The 21519-nt window shown below is 34.4% G+C and overlaps 4 protein-coding genes across 5 annotated transcripts; all 4 read left to right on the forward strand.

Moving 5' to 3' along the window:
* The first annotated feature begins 2451 nt into the window (after window positions 1–2451).
* Window positions 2452–5193, forward strand: LOC145066352 (uncharacterized). 2 transcript variants are annotated; one of them, XM_079013582.1, is made up of 7 exons: window positions 2452–2602; window positions 3315–3371; window positions 3754–3881; window positions 4161–4245; window positions 4377–4551; window positions 4641–4762; window positions 4870–5193. In XM_079013582.1, the coding sequence occupies exons 2-7, from the start codon at window positions 3332–3334 to the stop codon at window positions 5001–5003; spliced, it is 684 nt and encodes a 227-aa protein (XP_078869708.1). In that variant the 5' UTR covers window positions 2452–2602; window positions 3315–3331; the 3' UTR covers window positions 5004–5193. The 2 variants fall into 2 exon arrangements, with proteins under 2 accessions (XP_078869708.1, XP_078869709.1); XM_079013583.1 differs by having other exon boundaries at window positions 4164–4245.
* Window positions 5194–5331: 138 nt separating this feature from the next.
* LOC145066351 (Pentatricopeptide repeat (PPR) superfamily protein) lies at window positions 5332–7999 on the forward strand. The gene has a single exon (XM_079013581.1). The coding sequence runs from the start codon at window positions 5497–5499 to the stop codon at window positions 7957–7959; it is 2463 nt and encodes an 820-aa protein (XP_078869707.1). The 5' UTR covers window positions 5332–5496; the 3' UTR covers window positions 7960–7999.
* Window positions 8000–10747: 2748 nt separating this feature from the next.
* Window positions 10748–12417, forward strand: LOC145070525 (Mitochondrial import inner membrane translocase subunit Tim17/Tim22/Tim23 family protein). The gene is made up of 4 exons (XM_079017466.1): window positions 10748–10905; window positions 11420–11533; window positions 11694–11798; window positions 11886–12417. Exons 1-4 carry the CDS (start codon window positions 10821–10823, stop codon window positions 12149–12151), a joined length of 570 nt encoding a protein of 189 aa, XP_078873592.1. The 5' UTR covers window positions 10748–10820; the 3' UTR covers window positions 12152–12417.
* Window positions 12418–19800: 7383 nt separating this feature from the next.
* Window positions 19801–21287, forward strand: LOC145071071 (DNA-directed RNA polymerases I, II, and III subunit RPABC5). Its single transcript, XM_079017998.1, has 4 exons — window positions 19801–19958; window positions 20057–20115; window positions 20542–20636; window positions 21110–21287. Exons 1-4 carry the CDS (start codon window positions 19923–19925, stop codon window positions 21133–21135), a joined length of 216 nt encoding a protein of 71 aa, XP_078874124.1. The 5' UTR covers window positions 19801–19922; the 3' UTR covers window positions 21136–21287.
* Window positions 21288–21519: the final 232 nt, after the last annotated feature.

The raw sequence follows: 21519 nt of genomic DNA on the forward strand, positions 1-21519 counted from the left end.
TGCGGTTAAAAATCACACAAAATAACTGCACCAAATCCATGCGGTTAATAACTGAAACACAAAAAAACAAAACCGCACCGCAAGAACAACTGCATCAAGCGGTTTTGAAAATGGATTAACCATATTTGCGGTTAGTGGTGAGGGTTTGGTCAATAACCGCATCGAACCGCACCGCGCTCACCCTAACAGGTAGTGAAGACCATGTGGGGATTCCCATGGCAGTGGGTTAAGACCATGTGGGGGTTCCAGTGGCACATGGTGTAAGACCTTGGAGGGTTTCCGTGGCTTCCTTATATGTTTATATTTATGCTTATGTAGCTTATATGGCTGATATGGATTATGTGATTATGTGGATTGTGTGGGGTATGTTATGGGGAACTCACTAAGCGTTAATTTACAGTTTGTTGGTTGTTTCAGGTACTCCATGATCTAAGGGCAAGAGCCCGGCGTGCTGACGCGACATGCACTCTCTAACGTTTTTATTGGGAACACTCCGATATTATGAATAAATTGTTTGATGTTATGGATTTTGAAAACAAATGTGATTGAAATTTTATAATTTATGTAAATGATTTCGTTAATTAAAATTGAAAAATTTTATTGGAAATTTGGGATGTTACATAACCATTTGAATAAATCGTTCTCATTTTATTCCTGGACATTCTAGAATGAATTTTCGGGGTTTTATAATGAGCCTATAACCGAACTACTGACAAGAAAGCCCCTATAGAGCACAATGAATATAGGTGCCTAGATCCTTACTAACGCTTCATCAACGTTGTAAAATAAGAAGAGAATGAACAATTATGCTCGTTTTGACTCGTCAGACGTCGATTGTAGCTAGTAACCACATGCAGGACTTTCAACCTCAATAAACAATGGGGTCCTTAAACCTGAAAATTTAGGGTTTAAGCATAGGAAGCCGCCACGCTGTGGCCACTATACTTCCACGTTGTGGCTACTTAAAATGATCACTGAAAAAAAGTGGTTGCCACGTCGTGGTGATCTTCCCCACCATGCCATGGCCACCCAAAACTCAACAAACTTTAAGCATCAAAATTCATACATGAAAAGTTGATTTTGTAGATCTTGTTTGATAATCATTCACTTGAAAAGATTAATCTCTGACTCACTTTTACCTGAAAGATTATAGAAACAAGAGACGGCAAAACATTATTGATTTTCCAACACCTTCCAGATTCGATCTATAGCCTTTAGAATTCTACGACTAAATAACTACGTCTTCACGGATGGGAGTATGGTGGATGATGATCTCTTGCCTAAATACAATTTCAACGCCTAGATTGGCGAAGAAAGTCGACAAAAAGATCATGCAGGACCTCTAACTCCAACTGATGGTGAGAGTCCATTCACCTAAAGACACTATGTCATAGACATGAATATCTAACTTGTTGGATAAATTTGTCTTTTTTTCCCCTAATAGTCTCTCAAGCAAAAAAAAATGATTTTTTTTATAAAAAAACCAAAAGATTAAATGAGATTTTCGAAACATTCATCATTTTTCGAACATATGATTTCAAACATGCTCGTCATTTTTGGAAATTTCAAACATGGTTTTGTTCATTATTTTTGAACTTAACCATATGAATTTCGAAGATTAATATGTTCATGGTTTTCGGAAAAACATTTTCATACTATAAAAATACTTATTTTTTGCAAATCGATTGAATGAAAGCAATTTCTTTAGAGATTATATGTTTCAAACATGTTTTTCATTAAAAAGTCCGTTTAACATATCTATAAAATTTTTGAAGGGAAATTTATGAAGTCATAATTAAGAATTATGACACCAACATTTACTTAAATAGAAGGGAACACTTTGAAAATATAACATTTCGTAAATGCATTCTTCCAATAGTAAGAATGTTGGGTGTGGGTCACACAAATACCTACCGCTACATCATCATCATCTTTCTATTTCCTTCCATCACATTTTTTTGGGGTGGTCTTCCAATCCTTCAACGCAGTTGTGATGCTAAGAAAGAAACAAGAAAGAAGAAACACGGAGGAAGGAAGAAAGAAAAAGCGAGTGTTGCCCTTCGTAGACGTGGTATGCCTTATACCTTAACGAGAATCAGGGGTGGGGTTTCCGATGTTGTGGAGGTGCCACGTAGGCATAACGGGCATTGACGTTGCCCACACCGCATAGTCTAACACCCGAAATAGTACCTTCAAAATTTTACTATATTTTCCAAATTTATGGTAATGTGTTGTAATTTCTGAAAATTGTTGTTATTATGTAAGATTAGTTTTTTTATATGGTAAATGGGGTCGGTATCAAATACACATAACATAAATATAAATAAAAATAACTTTATTATAAAAAAATGATAACATAAATTTAAATTAAAAACAAATTTATTATAAAACGATACTACATTAAAGTTTGCAAAGAAAATGGCCGAAGTGTTTGCCAACTTGGGGCACCCCCTTGGCCCCTTCGGATGTCAATTTAAACCTATATCTCAACTTTCTCTCTCCAACCTCACCACCTTAACTTTGTAATCCAATTACATTAAAACCCAGTTTTCTCTTTGGTTTGTTCGCTTCTTCTTTCCTTTCGTCACCTTCACAATCACAGGTAACAAAACTCACCCCACCCTCTTACTCTTTACTCTGCAATGGCTTCTTTTGTCGCTCTCATACAACTCTCTTTTACCTTATTCGCCGCAAGGGTTTCTTCATAATTGTTCTTTTATCCTAAATGCATTCGTTTACCGATGCTGTGATTATGTATTTGGAAGTTCTTTTTTCTTTTTATCGTGTTGTTATGTGGGGTTTGCTTGATCTATTGGTAACTAAAGGGTAAAAGATTGGTTTCTTGTATTACCCCTCCGGCTTTCTTCCATGAAAGGTGGTAGGTTGGTGGTAGGGTTGACTTACTTTTCGAACACAATTTGGGTTTTTCTTTACTTGTAGCTCTTCTAGTTTATCTGATTCACATCTCATCTGGATTTTGATAGTGTATTAGGCTTTACTTGTTGGTTCATTCAAGTTCAGAAATCCTCCCATTTTTTGTCATTTGGGTGTTTGAAACTTATAATTATGAACAGATGTAGAGATTCAGCCACATTTCCTGTTATGATCTTGTAATTATTTCGGGGGGTTTTGTTTCTCTTTAATCTTGATTAGGGATATATATCATTCATGAAATATCAGATGATTATTGAGTTGACTTTGAATTTTCTTCCTCTATGGGTCTTTTTTTATTTCATTAGATAACAGCCATTCACTTCTGTGCATCTATTATGTGTATATATGCTTATCTTCTTGTTTCTTTTGGATGATGGTAGGATCATCTAAAGACACCATGGTGAGCATCCGTAGACAAAGACTCATCAAACTCTATGGTAAGACCATGTTTTTTCAAAAAACAAAAATTATAATGATAATCGTATGTTGATAAATGATAATTAAAAAAATCTGAAAAAGAATAAAAGAGGGTAAATTTGTAGAGAGTTATAACTTCATGGGGGAAGCCTCGTTTCCATATTAAGTCGGTTTTTCTAGATCAAGTAAAAAAGCAATATGCATATATATACTTTTACCGGATTAAGGGTATGTTTCTTGTTTCCCCCCATTAAATCCAATATGGATAAAGTGGTAGAAATATGCGTAGTGTATATAAAGTTTGTTTTTTAAATGACCATTTTACCCTTACACCTGATATTTGGTAATCATTTTTCTTGTTTCTTCTTTTGTTTATTGATAATATTCAATGGTGAATTTTAGGGAGGAACCCTTTTCTTGATTTTCTTTCATCATATGGAAACGGGAAATCTCCTGGATGTTGGGTGCAAAACACAAGATCTGCTGGCATGCATCTTTCACCTTCGGTTGACATTGACCATCATGATGAGGTAAGCATGGAAATCATGGTTTAATCCTTATATTGTAAATGAACATTTATATTCATGTCATGCACCTTCACTCTCTCCCATTTGAAATTTTGTAACTTATATGGATAACAAGATACTAGAATCAGTAGCTTGATGATTTGTAAATAAAAATCAAACTCGTTTTCATTCTTAAAATTCAAACTTGAATTCCTTTTGAGGAGTGATGGAGTATTTTTATTTTCCATTTCTTATTTGTCACATGTTGTTATTGAACAAGATTTACATTCTAAATGTGTTTAGCAGAAAAACACAAAATTCGAAGAACCTGAATCCTCAATTGTGAATGGATCTAGCTCATCTTATAAGCAGCCCGTTTCTCATCCAGGTTTGTTGTTTCTTAGTTTTGAAGTTACTTATTTACATCGTCTTTTCTTATTTTGTTAAATCCAATGAATGCACATAGTAATTAATAATCATATCATGTGTAACAAAATCTTTTTTGTTATATATTCCCAGAGTTCAAGAGACGAAAAAGACACAGGAGAAAGCATTTTGAGAATCAAGAAGCTTGTGTGATGAGAGGGGTGTATTACAAAAACATGAAATGGCAAGCTGCCATTAAAGTTGAGAAGAAACAGATCCATTTAGGCACAGTCAGCTCTCAAGAAGAAGCTGCCCGCTTGTATGACAGGTAATCAATCAAGGATCACAAATAGTAGTAACAATTGTTAAGGGCAATTTTGTCATTTTTGAATTTGGGTTTATATTTGTTTCTTACAGGGCTGCTTTCATGTGTGGGAGGGAACCAAACTTTGAGCTCACTGTTGAAGAAAAAGACGAACTGAGTCAACTCAGTTGGGACGACTTCTTAGCAATGACTCGCTCTGCAATCAACAGCAAGAGTAAATTATAACTTTCTTCCTATTTATTATTTGGAAATAAGCCTACTTTTTGAGATTTTTTTTTCACTGATTTTGTAGAATTTTTGATGAATTTGTGATTTTATCAGAAAGCCAAAGAAGGGTGAGTTCAAGGATGAAGTTTGAGAATCAGCGACATAACAACAGTGACTCAGAAGCAGAAGCAATTGAAGGAGGAAATGGCTTCTCGGGTTCTGATGATGCAGATACATCAGTAGCTTGATGATTTTTTTTATATTTATTCTTTAATTATTATTATTTTTTTATCTGGTGGAAATGATGTTGAAATGTGAAAATTCATAAACATTGTTTGAAGCGGGAAAATTCTCGCTCATTTATTTGTATATAGAGGGAGACAGGGAGTGAATTGTTACTTGTTATGATGGGGGTATGACATATTGATGTTTCTTTTATTTTGGTGAACCATAAACTGATTATCTAATTATTGAAGATTATATGATTATATCAGGGTCAGATTTGGATTTAAAACAAAGGCAAGGGTCAGATAATAGTTTTTGAATAATAGTTTTAATACTAATTGTAGCAAAATTAATCATCGGTGGTATGAAATATTAATGTTTCTTTTGTTTCGTAAAGGCAAAGTTACATCCCAGTGGCATAGTTTTAATTTGGATTACTCAAAGACAACATCAGAATGGGGGAAAACTCTTTGTAAAAAAAGATTACATCTATAGTTCTTTACGAAGCAACTTCATATGATCATCGTCTTTCCTATGAGACTATGCAGATCGGGTACAACAACAACCACATATCGGAAAAGAAGATGGTTACCATTTCCATGCTCCCACTACACCACAAACACCATGGATGCTACAAGAATCAAAACAGGCTTCCACCCAAACACATCACGCTCCAACTTCCAACTCAAAGATCTTGTGGCCAATGGCCAACTAGCCCAAGCACACCAACTGTTCGATCAAATGCCCCATAGAAACACTTACTCATTTTACACTCTGATTTCTGGCTATGTCAACTCAGGCAATCTTGCTCGTGCAAGAGCCTTGTTTGATGACATGCCTGTTAGAACCGACGTGTCATGGACGATATTAATTGGTGGCTATTCAAAGCACCATCAACCTGTGGGCGCCTTCAAGCTGTATGCTGAAATGTGCAGGTGGGGAACACCTCCCGACGATGTGACATTTACAACGCTCTTCTCTTGTTGCAACGAGACCCTGATGACAAAAGCAATAACTCAAGTGCATTCCCATGTTATCAAACTGGGATTTAATTACACCCTTAAGGTTTGCAACAGTTTACTTGATGCTTACTGCAAAACTGGCACCCTTGAGTTGGCTAATCGAGTTTTCACAGAGATGCTGACAAGGGATTCCGTGACATTCAATGCAATGATTACCGGATACTCAAATGAAGGCTTGAACAACCAAGCGATAGACCTCTTCATAGAAATGCAAAATTCGGGTATGATCCCATCTGAGTATACTTTTGCAGCAGTCATATGTGCCACCATGGGGCTAAACGATGTTCCTTTAGGGCTTCAATTTCATACTCTTGTTATCAAATCCAACTTTATTTGGAACATATTTGTGTCAAATTCCTTTCTTGACTTCTACTCGAAACATGATTCTATAGACAATGCGAAACAACTGTTCGATGAAATGACTTCGTTGGATTGTGTTTCTTACAATGTGATCATCACTGGATTTGCATGGGCTGGAAGATTGAAGGAATCGCTTAATCTCTTCCATGAATTACAGTTGAGTAGCTTTGACCGGAAACAGTTCCCTTTTGCAACAATGCTAAGCCTAGCAGCAAATGAAACTAATCTCAAAATGGGCAGACAAATCCATGCTCAGATTTTAGTGACAGAGGCCAGTTCGGATATCCAAGTCAGCAATGCATTGGTCGACATGTATGCAAGATGTGACAGATTTGAAGAAGCTAACGTCATCTTTTCATCCCTCCTCAACAAAAACTCAGTTCCATGGACTGCTATTATCTCAGCATATGTTCAGAAAGGATTCTACAACGAAGCTCTTGATATTTTCAAACAGATGCGTGAATCGCATGTCTATGGAGACCAAGCAACTTTCGCAAGCACGTTAAGAGCTTCTTCAAACCTAACGTCTCTTTCACTAGGTAAACAATTACACTCTTGCATGATTACATCCGGTTGCATCTCAAATGTCTTCTGTGGTAGCTCTCTCCTTGACATGTATGCAAAATGCGGATACATAAAAGACGCAATCCAAGTGTTCGACGAAATGCCCCTTAGAAATATAGTCTCATGGAACACCATGCTAACAGCCTACGCACAAATCGGGGATGGTGAAGCCACAATACGAACCTTTAACGAGTTGGTCAACTCTGGGGTCAAACCCGATTCGGTTAGCTTCCTTGAGGTTCTAACCGGTTGTAGTCATAGTGGGCTCGTTGATGAAGGTCTTGCTTATTTTAAATCCATGACTCAAATTGTTGTGAAAAGAGAACACTATGCATCGATAGTTGATTTGTTGTGTAGATGTGGACTATTTCATGAAGCCGAGAAAATAATGGACGAAATGCCGTTTGACCCAGATGAAATCATGTTGACTTCGGTGTTGAGAGCGTGTAGGGTTTATAAAAATCAAGATTTTGCTAAAAGGATGGCGGATGCTTTATTCAACATGGAGGTTTTAAGAGATGCGGGAGCGTATATCACCATGTCTAGTATATACGCAGAAGCGGGTCAATGGGAAGATGTTAGCAAAGTGAAAAGGGCAATGAAGAATCGTGGGGTTAAGAAGTTACCCGCGTATAGTTGGGTTGAAGTTAACCATGAAGTTCATGTTTTTAGTGCAAATGACCGAATTCACCCTCGAATCGGTGAAATTTGGGAAAAGATTGATGTTTTAGGGAGGAAGATGGAAGAGGAAGGGTATAAGGCGGATACGAGTGTGATTGTTCAAAATGTGAATGAGGATGTTAAGTTGGAATCTTTGAAGTATCATAGTGAGAGGCTTGCGATTGCATTTGCTCTTATTAGTACACCCGAAGGGTCGCGGATTGTGGTGATGAAGAATTTGAGAGCTTGTGTGGATTGTCATAGTGCAATTAAGGTTATTTCTAAAATTGTTGGGAGGGATATTGTGGTGAGGGATTCGAGTAGGTTTCATCATTTTAGAGATGGATATTGTTCATGTGGGGATTATTGGTGATTTTATTGGTTAAATGCAAGATATAGCAATTTAGTTTTGATTTTCTTGTTCTACCATTGTACATTTATTTCTTCTTGTTATACCGTTGTCCTTTGAAAAATCTATCATTTTATGGGTAACATCATTACTTCGATAAAATGATAGATCTTCTTTAGACATGTCTAACTTATGTAAACAAAAGTTATGATCTTTTGTGAGCATGTTTGATTTATGAGCAAGTGATCTTTCGTACAGATATTTGATTTAATGTATTTTGTTTTTAATTTGAAAAAAAATTGATAGTAAAATGTTGTAATAAGAAATAAGCGTCTCATGTAATAACAAAAAAAGTTTTACAAAACTGAAACAATAATATTTTGCCCACCTTAGCAATGCATTACATCTGGAGTTCTAATTTGGACAATCATATGGCATGGCTAAGCCATGATTTTGTTTTAGGGTAATCCAAATAATTTACAAAATATGAACACATAACAAAAATACTTCAACTGGGAACAAAATGTAACACTATATAATTTTAAAGTAAATTGTCCGTTTAAGTTGCAAGTAATTGATTAAATAAGATAATATAAAAATATTAATATACCAACGTGATGAATGATGAATTCATTATCAAGATTGAAATACAATTTGATATATTCAAAATTTTCTGCCATCGACATGCCACAGATAAATTATTTTCTTCATTTAAGTTTTAAATGTGATGGACTATGTCACAATTCCCAGCCTTAATGTTTTTATTCAAAAGAAATATATGTTCTATATATAATATATATTTCAACTTAAATCTGTATGGGATGTGCTAAAACCCACCATTACATCCATATAGCTCCATCCTTCATATGCCATACAAGTTTATTAATCATGTCATCTAAGGTACAACTTGTAAAATTTGTGATATATAATGTCATAATTAAAGGAATAATTCAAAAATATAATAATGTAATAAGAATAAGTGAAAGTACAATGCTATAACAATATAACTAAAATACATTGATATTTCTTACATTTATTCTATTATCAGAGTTCAATTTAGACAAAGCCAAATATGGGTCGACTAATTTCCAGTTTTTTTTTTTTTTTTTTTTTTTTTTATAGTATGGTTCGATTTTGGTTACATAAACCATATGAGATAGGATTAATGTTATACATGATTAAATAAATATTTGTTTTTCTATTTAGAAAACTAAGGTTTTAAAAAGAAATGCTATTGAGAATGTAAGCAACTAAAAATTAATCTTCGTAAAATATCATTATTAAACAAAAATAAATAGTGTTGATCATTTACAATACTTTATTAAATGCTGATTTCTTATAGAAATTAAAAGGGTAAATTACGCCAATCGTCCCTCGTGTATATGCCAAAAAGCGTGTTTAGTCCCTATTTTCAAAAATTAACTCGGATCGTCCCTGTATTATGTTTTTTTCACTCGGGCAGTCCCTGAAGACATAAAATGACTATTTTACCCTTAGTAATTTCTTTTTTTATATTTTTATTATTTGTTTATCATTTTTTAGAATTGAAAAAGGAATATAATAAAATAAATACCCCCCCCCCCCCCCCCTTAATTACACGTTCAACCCTACTTTTCCCTTCAGTTTCCCGACATCCCCTTTCACATTTGCCGGCCACCAGGAGGAGTGTAGATGAGAGCACACAAGTGGCAATGACGACTTCATCTCCGTCAATCTTCTAACAACCACCAACCTTAATTTCCGTCTCTTTTTCCCTCTCTCTCGTACCATCACACATGAAATCCCCAAATAGAGTTCCAATTTTACATAGACGGTGGTTCTAACACCCTATGTCGCGATTCTTTATCTCACATTGATGGGGGTATTTCAGAAATCGAGATTGAGTCATTTGAAATCAAAGAAAGGAGCGTATGGTTCTTTTATTCAAACTCGTTTAAGACGGTGGTGGCATATACATATATCGATAGGGAAGAAGATGATGATGGTGGCAACAAAGAAGGTCTCGTTGAAGCCTTACCAGAGACAATCCAGCAGTAATCAGATTTGCATCACTGTCGCTCATCTCCTCCTCCTCCTCCATCTCTGCCACCACCTGCTTTCAGGTTAAGAACCCTAAATCCTTTCCTGATTTTGAATTTAACATTGTCGTACCCTGATTCTTCCTTCTTGATCTGCCTTGATTATTCTTTCCTAATTTGTTGATGGATTTACCGATGGAGGCTGCTGGTGGTGTTAACAGTAAATGTGGATGGGTCAATGGTGGTTTGAGTGAAACACTTGCTTTGAACGGAGGAGTGGATGGGATGAAGTGAGGGGTGGCAGTGATACTCTATTTCCCGGTGAGGGTTAGTGATGGTGCTATAATTTCCGAAGGTGGTGTAGATTACATGTGGTGGTGGTGGTCATGTCTTCAACAAAACAGAAAAATAATTAAAATAAAATTTAATAATTAAAAATGTCAAAAATGTTAAAAATAAATGAAAAGGTAAAGGAAAAGGGCATTTTAGTCTTTTTATGTGTCATAAGGGATTAAACGAGCAAATTTAAACTAACGAGGGATCAAACGTGCAACTTTTAACGATACGAAGGACGGTCCGAGTTAATTTTTAAAAATAGGGACTAAACACGCTTTCTGGCATATGCATGAGGGACGATTGGTGTAATTTACCCAAATTAAAAAGAAAAATGATTGTTACTTGGATTGAGCAGGCCCATTTTACACTCCATATATCTTAGGCCAGGATTTTACGAATTGAACCGGCCCACTTTACTATCCCTTCTAGGAAATACGATTATTAAACCGGTTTACTGTTTAATTGACCGATTCGAGCATGAAACCCGAAGCACCTTTTGATCGAAATTGAGATTTGAGAGTATGCTCAGAAATGGAATCGGCCGATGAAATTAAAACCCTAGAAGAAGACGGCATTAATTGGAGAAGTCGCATACTGTATCCTACTTTCATCGGAGGTTTTTCTCAAAGTTTATTTGCTTTATTTCCATTAAATTTGTAGAATATGAACAGCAAATGATTGACACAAAGGTTTTAGATGTATTTGATTATTTATATTTTATATGATAATGTTTTCATAGTGTTTTTCCGATGCCGAAACTAGGTACGAGATATCATAATAGTGAATTTCATTTTCCATTTACAGTTCTTAGAGTTGGCTTTTCGTCATTCAACTTCTAGTTTCAAAATCTGAGATAGGGTTTTAATCAAACTGGTGTTGAGAAACTGTTCGATATCATGTATTCATGCTGTGTCACTGTTAACGCTCATCGTTTTTTACTGTATTTATATCATGAATTCATAGAAAGTTCCCAGTTAATGTTTGGGATGATCGAATTTATGCGTCTTTGGAGTTTCATTTACTTGAAAATTTTGTATTATTGGTCCGATTCTAGTTCTAATCCATGATAGAATAAGAACATCAAAAAGTATAATCTGTAACTGTGCTGTAAATATTTGTTTGTTGATTAGGGATCGTTGGAGGAGGAATTGGAGCAGTATCAAAACATCGAAAGGTTCACGGCCTTGCAAACATGTCTGCAACATATGCCACTAATCTTGCCATAGTCACCGGTTGCTATTGTGGTAAACCATCACTATTCACTCCTCCTTTTTGCTATTTTATTCCTATATCAACACCTCAAACCACTTCAATGATCAACTATTGAGTAAACTACTAAACTGTATACATCATAATCATAGCTTATAGACACTCGTCTTACAGTATGATCTTGAATGATGACAGGTGCTCGGGAGATTGTAAAAGCTAGCCGACATTCAGGGCCTGATGATCTTCTTGACTCAGCCATTGCTGGATTTGGTACTGGTGCTATTCTAGGGAGATTGCAAGGTTAGTAAAAGACGTGAATGCCCTTCTCATTCTCATAATTGAAAATAGCAAAACTAACAGAAGATCTTGTGAAATCATTGATGGCAGGTGGGGTTGGTGGTGCGATTCGTTACTCGATTGGGATTGCGATAGTTGGAACTGGGGTTGATTATGCAGGTATCAAGTTCAGGCCTGTTTTGAAGCAGATGTATGAATCAGTAGTAGGTGGTGAGAAGAAAGACAGCTGGTTGAGATGGCCGGAATGGCTGCCAATCCAAGTTCTTGATGAGGAAGCTATTGCTGCAAAGCAGGCTCGAGAGGAGCAGTTGCGGGCCCGCATCCGAGATCTCACAAAAGAAGAGTCGGAAACTTAACTGGGTTTTTGGTGGTTATACCCTTTAGATAATACTTGTGTACTCTCGGTTAAGTTTTTGTTGGAGGTTTACAGAATTTTCAGTGGTATGTTATTAATTTCAAAATACTGGAAGGGCTCAGCTCATATTCAGGCAAGCTACTTCAATGGTTGTGGTTTTATGTATTTTTAGCCTTATGGGTGTTTTTTTGATTGTTTGATCACTACAAAAATAGTTAAGTAGCTAAATCAATAAAATATTCAAGGTATGAATTGTTTTTTTTTTTTTTTTCACTTGTCAATATCATAGGATTTTATTTTTTCAATTGCATGTGATTCATGAAGTAAACAATGTTTTAACATCATCAATACTATAAGAATAAGGGTGAGGTGGGATGGTAGACTTAAAACAGAATAAAAAAATTTAAATTTCTTGTTGAAAAACTTAAATAATTCAACTTTAATATCTCATCTTTGAAGCATTGTAACTCATTGAATATAACACAAAAAAAAAAAAAAATATAGTCGAAAATCATCTACAAACTCTAAATTACACGTTTGAAAAAACCGCATGTTAATCCGACTTAAAACAAATGAGATATGCTTGTTTAAAGAATTTCACAGAATACAAAAGTTTAAATTTGTTGCTGAAAAACTGGAATATTTTAACATTGATATCTCATTTTTGAAGGATTGTAACTCATCAAATATAATACCAAAAACAACAAGATTATAGTTTAAAATCATCTATAAACTCTACATTATTCATTGGAAAAAACCACATGTTAATCCGACTTAAAACAAATAAGATATGCTTGTTTAATTTTTTTTACAAAATACAAATTAAAAAAAAAAAAAAGTTATTCCAATACCGGTTTTTACCCGGAACCGGACGGACCAGACCGGTTTTGTTGAAATCCTAAAACCGAGAACTGGCCCAGTGGTCTTAAAAAATGGTCTTGTCTGATGCACATGTCCAAATGATCACCCCTAGTTCCACTTATATTAATTATATGGGAAAATGACATATATGTCCTACGAACTTTCTAGGGTTGGTCCATTTAGTCCCTAAACTATTTTAATGGTTTTATGAGGGAACAAAGTAATTTTTTTCGGCTCGATTATGTCCTTTTGGCCAAAGTGAAGGGGTCACCCGGTTACATTGACATTTGTTGACAATTTTCCCACATTGACTTTGAATTTCGCTTATGTGTCAATATTTTTGTTGTCCATGTACGACCTCTTAAAGCATAGGACCACCTTATCCCTCCAACAACCAAGCTCACAAACTCCTCCTTATACCACCATTAAACCATCCTTACACCACACCTGCCAAACCTGAGAACTCCAGCCAGACTCCACCCATTAACCATCGCTACTACCATCTCAAATCAGCCGAATCCCACAGCTGACAACAACCTCAATCCATTGCTCTGTATGTCACCCCCATCGAAACCCATTTAAACTGGAAACAAAAACCACCTTTAACCATCGCTTCAACCACCAATACCGCCAGCACCATCGACAAATCTTCACCCCATCGCAACTCCTCCTTATCCCACCCTCGTAAACCACCATAACTAAATCCCACCACCTCTGGTTCCATTCTCCACGACGAATACAACAGTTGAACATCTTAGCTCCATCGTTTCACTTAGCCACCACCTTAACTGTTGGATTTACTACAAACGTGTTCAAATAAGCCTTGTTTTCTTCAGGGGCATTCTAGTCTTTTTTTTTGTTTAAGTTGGAATAAGTAAAGGCCATGTTGGCCATCAGTTCCTAATCGTGTTGAGTAGTAGAGTCCGTTTGCTTATTCTAGGAATTTCCTTTGTTTTTATGAAGTTCTTATTTCTCATTTCAGATTAGATTGAGAATCACGAATAAAAGATAGCAGAAAATTTGCCCCAAAGGTTTCCTCTGTTTTTTCTTTCCTTTTGTTTTTGTACTATTGTTTTTCTGCTTTTTCCTATAGCAATGGGAGGTTGATTTCTAACATTTACGACTCCCTTAAACCACCGCTTATGAACCTCGAGAACATCTGTCATCACCTTCATGAAAAACCACCACCACCATCGTAGCCAAACCTATAAATAGGAACACCTTATACCACCTGTTGTGACAAAAAAACAAACATCATTATGAGTTCTACCTCCGCCAAACCAATATCGGTAACCATTGCTACCTCCAGTTAATTTAACCCAAAGCCACCACCACCAATAAAGCCACCTGTTGTATTCGTGTATCTCACAAACCGAAACCACCACCTCTACCTTCGTTTTCTCATTGCCGAGCATCACCAAACAACCACCACCCCTTCTATCGTTTTTCATAGAACCGAAAACATAAGCCATCAGTATGTTTTTGAGAAAAGAGAGAAGAAGAAAGAAGGAAATATTTGCTTGTATATGTGAGATCTATTTCGAACCACAGAAAAGGAAGAAAATGTTGATTGTTTTTTGTTGACTACGTACATAAGAGAGGAAGAGAGGAATATGGTAGTGCACAGTTGTTATCTGTCATCTAAACCGGCTACAACAAGTAAATGGACAAAAACGACAGGTTGCCTGCAACTTAGTTCCCTTATAAAGCCACGAAAAAACTTAAGTCACTAAAATGGTCAACACTAGAAAGTTTGTTGGATATATATGTCATTTTCCCTAATTATATCGTATAAAGTGCACATGACATATTTAATAAATGAGGGTGAGTGTGACCGTTTCGTATGTGAAAATATTTCGAAGTACATAACACATATTACAAAACCAATAAATAATTAATTGGTATATTGCATAAAAGTCACTAAATTTTTACTTTTTGCAATTTTGACACCGTATTTTTTGTTTCAATTAAGTTAATATGTTTATGATTTTTTGCAATTATGACCGGTTGATCGGTTTGCTTCAAATCACTTGGTTGCCATCACTGACACGACATGCTGACAAGTTACTATTTGGTTATGTGACACTGACATGACATGATGACGTGTCATAGTTGAAAAAAAATGACGCAAAAGACACTAAGTTTATTTATTTATTTATTTATTTATTTTAACATTAAGCTTCCAAACATTTCCAATTTTGACACTCCATTAATAAAATATGCAATATACTCTTTAATAAAATGTTTAAACCTTAAATATTTCTCCATACAATGAAAATTTCATGACCTCTCTATATAAACGAATTCCTTCCTTTATCCACTCAAGAAAATTATCTCAAGAAGCTTGACTTTGAAGCCTTAGATTTGGCTTACCTCACATTTGTACAAAAACATGTTAGCTTTATGGTCTTTTCTCGTAAGATTATTGCACATTTGTGGTCTATTAGAAGGAAGAATTTGGATTCTCTATTTGTAGGTCGCTATTCAATGCTTAAATCCTTGATCAAATTCGAGGTTTATTCATCAACAAGTGAATCTTCATGTTTTTTCTTCCAATCATGCATAGGTTGCTGCATGTTTCATGAATACATATGGAGTGACACCAACTCTCTTGCATATATTATTGATCTAGATAACATATCTGATGTACGAAACAGTTTTGACACCAAATCTATAGGAACTTATATGAATCCCTATAGCAATATACTCTTAAATAAAATGTTTAAACCTTAAATATTACTCCATAAAATGAAAATTCACGGCGTCTCCAAATAAATGAATTCAACCCTTCATCCACTCAAGAAAATCATCACAAGAAGCTTGACTTTGAAGCCCTGGATTTGGTTTACCTCACATTTCAACAGAGACATGCTAGCTTTATGGTATTTTTCTTATAAGATTATTGTGCATTTGTGCTCTTTTAGAAGGTAGAATTTAGATTCTTTGTTTGTAGGTCGTTAATCAATGCTTAACTCCTCGATCAAATTCGAAGTTTGTTCCCGAACAAGAGAATCTTCATGTTTTTTTTTCTTCCAATCATGCATAAGTTGCTGCATGTTTCATAAATACATATGGAGAGACACCAACTCTCTTGCATATATTACTGATCTAGATAACATATCTGATGCACGAAACAGTTTTGACATCAAATTGATTAGAACTTCTACGAGCAATAACATTTGGGATACATCTAATATACTTGGTACCAGGGTATTTTCACTCAACTCTGCTAAAAAGGTTTTTTTTGCTTTTATACTATAGCTAGAATCATAGTTTTCCCTTGACATCCTTGTGCAATTGCAGATACCTTTATTCGTTCAACAGGATACAAGATTTGCAATAAGGAGACAAGAAAATACTTAGATGAACTAAAAATACCATGGGCGGTCCTTATAATTTTCCTAGTTTTGGAAAGAATCTTCTAAATTAAAGAGAAGATTTTGGAATATTTTCACATATTATCCCTGTATCACCATTACAAACTTTTAAGTTCCTCTGAATATGTTCTGGAAGATAATGTGGCAACATAAGAACTTGGTGCAGAAGCAAGAAAATAAGAAAGAAATGCTAGGAAGTTGATGGTTGATCTGTAAAACTTTAGGAAGATTTGAGCTTAACCTACGTATCATTTTTCTATAAAACTATCTTCATAGTCTATACATACATCAGAATATGAATTTTCGTTATAATGGGTAGTATTTAAGTTTTAAACCCTTTATTAAAGGATATATTTCATACTTTATTAATGGATAAAAAAATTGAAAACTTAGTGTTAAAATCACAAAAAAATGAAAACGTAGTGTTTTCTGCGACAAGCTCTGACATGTCATGCAAATCAACATCACATAATCAAATAATGTTGATGCTATGTTAGCAATGACAAACTGGACCGAATGACCTGAAACAAAATGGTCAACGGATTAGAATTGTAAAAAAATAAAATAAAAATCATAGGTACTTAATTGTAAAAAAACACTGGCATCACAAAAAAATACGAATATATGCAGAAAAACACAACCAATTATATATGTATATTATATTATTTTCATGTTCAGAAAACACTTATCTTTACTATTATATAAAGCATTTTCGACATTTCTTGAAATTTAAGAGGCACCACTCCTACTACATCATGTACAATCAACTTATGCTTACCATTCAATACACTTATTACATTTTCGTTTCAGAAACTAATTACATTAAACAACAATGCTTCATAAATAATCAAACGATACTCTTCCATCAATTAAATGACTTTCCTTCTTTTATTCTCTTAATCACGTGTTGTTATCTCTGACATTCCCTCATTAAAACCCACACTCACTTTAACTAGCCATTTCAATTTCAAAATTTGAATCCTTAAATCTTATGATCTCCGTTTATAAAGTTCCAAGAAATACGGACACATAATAAAAGATTTTATGGCTCAGGTTAATTTTCTACAATATTCTTTCTATGAATGTTTTTTTTTTCTTACTATAGACCTAATTGTATTTCTTGTTAAAATAATGTGCCCTCAATTGAAATAATTGTAATTTGGGTCTCAATGGTAATGTTAATATGATTCATATTCTCAACATCATTATCAATTTATTAAACGCCACCACAGTAATCATCCATTTCATTTCTTTTTATTAAATTTTCTTATTTGAACCATGATTTTAGGGTTTTAGATGCGGTCTCATCTGCTAAGCATGTCAATATGTCGATTTTTTTTTGTAGATTCTAGTATCTAACACTGCCACCAGGTGTGCTAAACCCATCATGGTTGCATATGATGATCCTGGTAGGCAACCATGAGTTTCTATGTTATAGGTCGTCTCTGTTTCTTGGTAACTAATCCCGATCTTATTTGTTGAAGGTTATATTCAATCTATTATTGCATTGCTATTTCAAATTTGTGGCTTTTTTTATAATCCACTCATAATCATATATTATCATATTAGCATTTCTCAATAGTTGCGTTCTTCGTTTTGTCAAGGTTGGAGATGACTTTGGATTTTTATATGAAATTTAGTCACCTGTCTAAGAAGGTATATGGTAAAAATATTTTTTAACTAAAAAACGAAGTAAAATATCTTTCCATTTTACCTATTTGTTTTTATTGTTGAATTCTATTTGTTTTGATTTTTAAAAGCATCTAGGATTTTAATGGTCATATTCAATTCAGAAACTTGTTAAAAAATAAAAGTAAAATGCTATAATAAACAAATAAATGGATAACCATTTCTGTTAAATATATAAATTAAAATGGTTTCAGGACTAAAAAACAACTTCAAATAGATTGAAAAAAAATCAAATTGAATTATTACAACCCTACAACCCACCAAACCGGTCAAAGTTCTGAAACAAGTTTAGATGTTACGGTTATTAGAAGTTAACATTATGAACAAGTGCTTAATTACAATTTGCATAGAAGTGACACATAAATAAATTTTTCAGCATTTGAGGATTGTAAAAATGGAAAAAATTATCAATATTATAACTTGGTTATACTTAAAGGTTTTTATGGTTTGATATGATAGCCGTAAGAAAACTATTCATCGAAATAAATTAATCAACGCTTGGAAACTATTTGTCGCTGCCGCTTTTCGCGGACACACAACTAGTATTAATAGTTATCATTCGAAAAAGACCAAAATATGGGTTTTAAGAGAAATTGACCACTACAATTCTGATGTTGCTTACATTTTTGTTATTTAATACGACATTGATGTTACTTATGATAAAAATGATTAGCTAAGAAGGGAAAAATCAGTCTTAAAATTCCATATGGAGAGTACATTCGAGCAAAAATAATTAAAATAAATATATGTTTTGATATGTTTTTTATAATCAAGAAAATATAAGAGATAGAGGTGGCAATCGTGTCGTGTCGTGTTGGGTTCGTGTTGTGTCGAAACACTAAACGGGTTGAAAGTGCTTGACCCTAACCCGACCCATTTAATTAACGTGTCGTGTCGTGTCAACCCGTTTATTTTCGTGTCGAGTTTGTGTCGGGTTTTGGGTTAGGGTTATACCTCGAAATATGTCGTGTCATGTGAGGTTAAAAGATTGAGCATATTGAAAAAGTAGGAGTTAGGTAGGTGGAAAGGAAAAACTAATAGTTTGGAGGCAGAATATATGAAGTTATAGCAAGTTCAGATGACAAAATTAAAAGAGTGGGAGTTGGGGAGGCGGATGACGAAGGTCATGAGGATGCGATAGTGGTGAAAGAGACCGGGTAGTTTGCGAGAGAATGAAAAAATTGAAATGAAGTCTTGATCTAGATGACTAAGTCATTTCAACATTACAAAACAATTCAATTCGAAAGCTTTCTTTTACTTATGGTTTTGATTTTGTATCTTTCTAGTTTATTTAAATAATTCAAAATACTTGCATATAAATAAACGGGTCATTTTCGAGTCATATTCGAGTTGAAATGCTCAACCATAACCTTACCCATTTAATTTTCGTGTCGTGTCAACCCGTTTATTTAAACGGGTTGAAATATCTTACCCAAACCCGTTTATTTCGTGTCGGGTTTCGTGTTGTGTCAATTTTTGCCACCTCCAATAAGAGATATGAATATCATATCATATTTTTATCCGATTATTTTTCTTAAAAATTTATAATTTTATTTTATTTGAAGCGTAAATAATAATATAAAGATATTTCTAAATATACAGATAATACAATAAGGATTTCTATACATGATTATGCTTTTATAAATATATCCCAAAAAATTAATGATTGTTATACGATTTACTAATTAGTTATATTGATTTTTAATTTGAAGGGGTTTTCACAATTTCTCCAGTTTTAGGGCTTTTGCCTTAATAGCCAAGGAGTATATAATCCGCCCACACCATATTCGTCTCCTGAAATCGCAGCTTTGCAATTGTGAAAACGAAAGTTTAGGGCAAACAAAAATGATCATTCCGGTTCGTTGTTTCACCTGCGGCAAGGTAAAACCCTAATACATCATTATCTATTTCCTCTAACATGCACAGTGTTTCAAAGTTTCTTACATGTTCTTAGTATTTTCACCAATTTGTGTTTTCAGGTGATTGGAAACAAATGGGACACATATCTTGATCTTCTCCAATCCGATTACACGGAAGGGTAAGGCATTTTATGTATTTTTTAGCTTCGTTCATGAATAAACAGTTTAAAAGAAACCGAAAAAGCTAGGGTTTACAGTTTTTTTCGTACGCCGATGGTTTAGTGTTTGTCGACTATCATTGCGTGTTATTAAATTCCATTGCTATTTCTTGTTGCATCAAAGACGATGGACGTACGTATTAGTACATTTTTAACGCTTCCTTTGTATATCTTCCTCTTCATCGTTATTTCTTGTTGCATCAATGGAACTTCATAATATCTTGACCTTTTTGTTTTCTATCAACCATAATTCAATTGGTATAGATTGTTATACATAACATGTTTACATATTGGCCAGTGGGTGAGGAAATTATGGTGTCTACTTAACTTTGGCTGTTCTTCCTTCTTCGTGCTTTAATTGCCATATTTGCTACTTGAGTTGTGCAGAGATGCTCTTGATGCATTGGGGCTTGTTCGTTACTGTTGCAGAAGAATGCTGATGACTCATGTTGATCTCATCGAGAAGCTTCTGAACTATAATAGTAATCTATCTTTTTCCATCCTTATCTCTCTCCAAAATCAATACACACTCACACATGATGTCTAAAAGTATTGAGAAAATGACTAGATACTTGGGGAAATGGAAGGAAAGGACACATTTATTAAAAGTTAGGACTTCATGGGGAAACCTCTTTCCCTAACTTTATCTATTAAGTCGTTCTTTATGCGTTAAGTTAAAAAGAAACACCCATATGTAGCTTATTGGGTTAAGTCATGTCCCCTTTAAGCCCATTAAGTCAAAAGCAAACAGCACCATAGACTTTCCACTTTTGTATGTTTTACAACACATGTGATTCCAAGTCCAATAGCTTGTTTTGCAAGTTTTGTGAAAGTCCTACATAAAACTTGATTTTCACATTATGTTTTAGTTATTTACTTCTTTTGTCCCATTCAAATTGCAACATCTGATTGCATTTTGACTAGTTGTTAATAACATAATGACATTTTGTTGCAGCATTGGAGAAATCTGATACCAGTTGAGAGAGGCCTGGCTTTATCAGAGAATGTTAATTGATGGAGTAAACAAGTGTGTACTTGTTGGTAAAAATGTTGGTGTTTCTTTCTAAAAGTATTGTAGAATCTTATTTTAGACTAATAGGCTAATGAAAATGCAAATCTCAAATTTCTGCACACTTTCTCTGTGTTGATTATAACTTTGTGTATGTATGTATGTATGTATGTACGTCTACATACATACATACATACATACATACATGCATGCATGCATATATGTATGTTGCTTATAATGAATGTGTACTCTGCTATTCATGAGTGATGCCAAAAGTTGGTCCTGCCTTCAATAATCGAGGTTGAGGTTATGAAGGTTTCTTTTTTGTACAATTATTGAGATTGGCTTTTGAGGGT

This window comes from Lactuca serriola, chromosome 8, assembly GCF_051521515.1.
Source record: "Lactuca serriola cultivar US96UC23 chromosome 8, Lser_US96UC23_V15, whole genome shotgun sequence".
Classification (NCBI taxonomy): Eukaryota; Viridiplantae; Streptophyta; class Magnoliopsida; order Asterales; family Asteraceae; genus Lactuca; species Lactuca serriola.